At 37.7% G+C, this 5,076-nt stretch overlaps 1 protein-coding gene across 1 annotated transcript in view; it reads right to left on the bottom strand.

Moving 5' to 3' along the window:
* Positions 1–5,076, bottom strand: part of LOC102866721 (60S ribosomal protein L35-like) — a 118,518-nt gene that overhangs the window by 102,047 nt on the left and 11,395 nt on the right. The window contains exon 3 of the mRNA XM_006901319.1: positions 3,614–3,696. Coding sequence (XP_006901381.1) covers positions 3,614–3,696 — 83 coding nt within the window. The remainder of the gene's footprint in view (positions 1–3,613; positions 3,697–5,076) is intronic.

The following is a 5,076-nucleotide window of genomic DNA, read 5'->3' as shown; positions in this document are numbered from 1 at the left end:
CTCTTTTAGCTCTTTCTTCAATTCAGGCTTTATGTATAGACTTCTATCCTTACAGGTAGCCTACTGGATAAGATGTGTTAGTAACCCAAAGGCAAATGACTCAAATCCACCACTTGCTCTGTGGAGAAAGATGGCTCATTTCCCCCATACAATCTGTAGCCCTTGTGAATCTGTGGGAGGTCATCCGTAAGTCGGTTTAACTCCACAGTGATGAGTTATTGTTTGAGTCTGTCCTTTCTTTGAGTTTCTAGGTGCTTTCCATGGCATTAATCTTACTCATTTTCTCAACAGCAATTGACACTGCCCATCATGCTTTTTCCCAAGACTCTCCCTTGGTTTCGGACTCCTCCTCTTCTGGGCCCTTTGTTCTCTCCTCCTTTTGTTCTCCTCTCTCTTGTAGTTTGCATTCTGTTTCTCCTTCTCCCGCTACCCTCTCCTGTTTTTCTCATTTTTTTTCACCTTTTCAAGATCTTCATTATTTCAACAGTGATTGGATTCCTCATTGAAAAAATATTATACTTTGTTGTTATATTGTAGTTATGTACTATTGAGTCACTTGTGACCAAAAGCGATTCTATGTACAGCAGCTCTGAAGTCTGCCCTGTCCTGAGCCAGACTCACTAATTTCAACACACTAACATTGCCCAAGTCACTATATCAACCCTTCTCATCCGAGGTCTTCCTCTCCTGCGCTGTCTGTCCACTCTTTCAAGCATGATGTCCTCTCCAAGTACCAGTCTCTCCTGGCCATGTGCCCAGAGTATTTGAGACAGAGCTTCAAAATCCTATCCTCCAAGGAGAAATTTGGTTTCACCCTCTCCAAGACAGACCTGTCTTCTTCTGTCATCCTTAGTCATTTCATTGTCCAGCTCTCTGATGTATAGCAAGTAATTGTGAAGACCATAACCTGAATCAGGTACACCTTAGTCTTTAGACTGACATTGTTGCTCTTCAGTACTCTGGAGAGGTTCCTGACACCAGATTTTCCCAAAGCAAATTGTCTTTTGACTTCCTGACTGCTGGTGTTATGAGTATTGATTGTGGATCTGAACAAGCTGTAATTGTTAACAACCTCAATCGCTTCTCCATCTGTCATGGTACTGTCAATTGACATAGTGATGAGGATCTTTGTCTTCTTGTTGTTGAGCTCTAATCCTTGTGGAAGAACACAGCCCTTTTGTACCTTATATTGTATAAAATATGATTTGAGTGAAAGTTTAGAGAGATAAATCATTTTCCGGTGAGCTCTGGTGGCCTAGTGGCAAGAAGCTGCACTGCAATTCTAGAGGTGTGCAGTTTAAATCCACCAGATGCTCTGCTGGAGAAGGAGGGACAATTGTCTCATGTCAGATCTGATTTGACGGTACACACACACTCACATACACACACACACACAAATAACAAAATAAAGTAAAAATTTTTAAAAAGAAAATTGGTTTTCCATTTATGCACATTTTGCTTTCTGACTCTGAGTATGACATCCACAATGTAAGTGCATTCTCCCTGCTTTCTCTCTGTAGTTCTCATTTCCATTTTTCACACCATGGCACCACTTACAGATACTGTTCATGTGCCATATGCCTCCTGTGCTAATGCTGCATCATGGCCTTGAGGTCTTATTTCTCTGCACTTCAGTATATACTAGAAGGCAAGTGAGTAAGAATGGTTATTACAGATATTGTCTTGAAAAAGTAAATAATTAAAAAATTGGAACACTTTAATCTTCGTTAGTGGCAGATTTCCTTACAAATGATCGGAATACATAGTGTGTGTGGCATGATGACATATTTGAAAAAAGGCTGATATGTTAGGTTCTCAAACTTAATTTTATTTAAGCTTATCAAGCTTATAGTTACTTCCTGAAGAATCTTGAGGGAGGAAAAACAGCTCTTTCAGCTCGCCAAAAGACCAAATTATTCACTTATTTCCCAATTTATCTTAAAAATAGGTGAATAGCTTTTATTCTGTTAACATTCTGGATTTAAGACTACTTGATTTCAAATTTCTAGAGCTGATCATCAAGAAAAAGAATTTATTTGGATCTTGGTGGTTTTATCCATCTACGAACTCGATGTAACAAAGAAGAGCTGCTAGGTGACATGAAATGGTGTCATCCTGGTATAAAAGAGACCCTTCAATCATTGAAAGTCAATGGGAAAGTAAGTCTATAGGAAATGGAGAAAACAAATAGAATGAAATGTCACATATAAATTGAGTTATGCTCTATCTCTTTTACAAAGTTATTGATATTTGTTATTGTTGTCATGTGCTGTTGAGTTGCCTGTGACTCATAACGACCCTATGTACAGCAGCCCTAAACCCTGCTTTATCCTGTGCCAATCTTATTGTCTCTGACACATCTACCACCATCACCCTAGTCACTGAGTCAATCCATCTCATCAAGATTCTTCCTCTCTTGCACGTCCCTCCACCCTGCCAAGCATGATGTCACCCTCCACAGTCTGGTCCCTCCATGCAACATGTACAAAGTTTGTCAGATGAAGCCTCAGAAGAATTGCATCCAAGGACAGCCTGGTCTCACCCTCTCTAGAACGAACCTATTTGTTCTCTTAGCAGTCCATGACATATTCAGTACTCTTCTCCAGCACCACAGCTCAAAGGTATCAATTTTTCTTCTATCATCCCTAGCCATTGTCCAGCTCTTTAATGCATAGCAAGTAATTGCAAAGACTATGGCCTGAATCAGGCACACCTTAGTCTCCAGACTGACATCATTGCTCTTCAGTACTTTAAGAGTTCTCTGACAGCAGACTTTCCCAATGCAATGTGTCTTTTAATTTCCTGGCTGCTGGTGCCAAGAGTGTTGACTGTGGAGCCAAGCAATCTCAATCTCTTCATCAGCTATCATGATGCTACCAATTGGCCCAATGGTGAGAATCTTTGATTTTTGATGTTGAGCTTCATCGATATTGAAGGCTGCAATGCTTGGCCTTCTGCAGCAAGTGCTTCAGGTCCTCCTCCGTTTCAAAAAGTAGGGTTATGTCATCTGCATAATGCAGATTGTTGATGAGACTTCCCTTAATCCTGATACCACATTTCTCCTCATAGAGCCCAGCCTCCCAGATAATCTTTTCTGCATATAGACTAAAAAAGGATTGAGATAGGACACATCCTTGGTATACACCCTTCCCAATTTTGAACCATGCAGTTTCCTTGCTCTGTTCTGATGACTCTCTCATGGTTCAAGTATAGGTTTTGCATAAGCACAATCAAGTGTTCTGGCATTCCCATTTTTCTCAGAGTAAGCCACAGTTTGTTGTGATCCATACAGTCAAATAAATGCCTTTGACTTTCAATGCAACACAGATAGACTTTCCTCTGTCACTCCCTGCTTTCAGCCAAAATTCATCTAACATTAGCTATAATATTTCTGGTGCCGAGGGCTCTTCTTAACACAACCTGGACTTCAGGCAGTTCTCTGTAGATGTGCTTGTTCCAATCGTTGTTGGATAATTTTCAGAAGAATCTTGCTTTATGTGATATCAATGATATTGTTTGATAATTTCCACATTCTTTTGGGTCATCTTTCTTTGAAATGGTCACTTTCTTGAGAACAAATATAGATCTCTTCCAATCATACATAATATCTTACTGCTGTTTATTGGTGTAAAATACTTCCAAAGTGATAGTCATCACAAACTGAGAAGCCAGAATAACAGGTGAGTCCATCTGTTTCTAAGAGAAATTAAACATGTGACAGGAATATAACACACTTCAGGTACAAGTAAAAACCTAGTATACAGATAAACCTAGAAATTTCAGCCTAGACCCCTGTAACAATACATGGCTACTTTTGTAAACCCTTAACATATCAGTGTTTGTCAGTGGACATCGAGTTGCTCTCTTAAGTTGCAATGTCTTGAAACTTAGAAAAGAATTAAAGATTTATGTGCATCAGGCAGCTTAAGCCCTGAAATACTGTATATCTACAAAATATCTCACAGTGGCTTCTGGGATAACTTTGATTTTCATAACCTCAGTATGTATAAAATCTGAATGGAGACACAACAGAATGGTCTCAGGTCAATAGTAAGCACTCTTATAATTTTCGTAACGATTTGAAGTTAATGCTTAGCTATAAATAATTATTAAATCTGCCATTCCTTTAATGTTTAAGACTTAGAAAGCTGAATTTTAAACTAAAATTTGCACACACCCAGTTTATATTTATAAATACAAATTAATTCTCTCTAGCTATCATATGTGCTTCTCTTAGCTTATGCAAGTAAAATTATTTAATAGTCCCCCTCTATCCAACATATCCATCTATTCCAGCAATGCTACGTTAGAAGGTTTTTTAAAGTCAGGAATCATATCTTATACTTCTAGCCTTCAAGAGCTTTCATGCCTAATGAATATTATTTTATAGTTTTTCTGTCTTCAATAAATAAAATATAGTTATAAGATGTTTAGGTTTGGTTGTTTTTTTTTAAAAAAAGAATATGAATTCATTATCTTATTAACCAAAGTTAGTTGCTATAAACATGTTACCAACATTTGCCAGAGTTTGGCAAACATATTTTGTAAATAGTCAAATAGTGAATACATGAGACTTCACTGGCTATAAGGTTTCTGTCACACCAGTCAATTCTGCTTTGGGGCAAAACAGCCATTGACAGTGCATTCCAATCTGAGACAGCACATAAACAATGAGTGTGGCTGTGTATTATGTTAAAAAATATAGTTTTTAAAATAAGTAGCATATTGGATTTTATCTGTGGGGTGTACTTTGTAAATGCTAGTATAAATTATACTTAAGCCATGTGGAAGGCTTAAAATTTTTTAAATTCTTGGCTTTAAAAAAATGACAGCATTGTATTATGATGTTTTGTATTGTAAAAGATAATAATGAAATTTCAAAAAATGTTAATAAAATTACTAGGTTGCTGTTCTATGAAACATGAAAGCCTTCTCAGAACTTGATCCTACAGGACATGGATCCTTAATTTTGTCCCCAAGGAGTTGCTGTTGTTGTTATGTGCTATCGAGTTGCTTGCTACTCATAGCGACCCTATGTACAAGAGCTCTATATGCTCTTCTATCTTGTGCCATCCT

The sequence above is a fragment of the Elephantulus edwardii genome, unplaced genomic scaffold (genome assembly GCF_000299155.1).
Source record: "Elephantulus edwardii isolate Elephantulus edwardi_28Jun2011 unplaced genomic scaffold, EleEdw1.0 scaffold00318, whole genome shotgun sequence".
In the NCBI taxonomy this organism is placed as follows: domain Eukaryota; kingdom Metazoa; phylum Chordata; class Mammalia; order Macroscelidea; family Macroscelididae; genus Elephantulus; species Elephantulus edwardii.
This window is presented reverse-complemented; position numbering and strand designations above follow the sequence as displayed.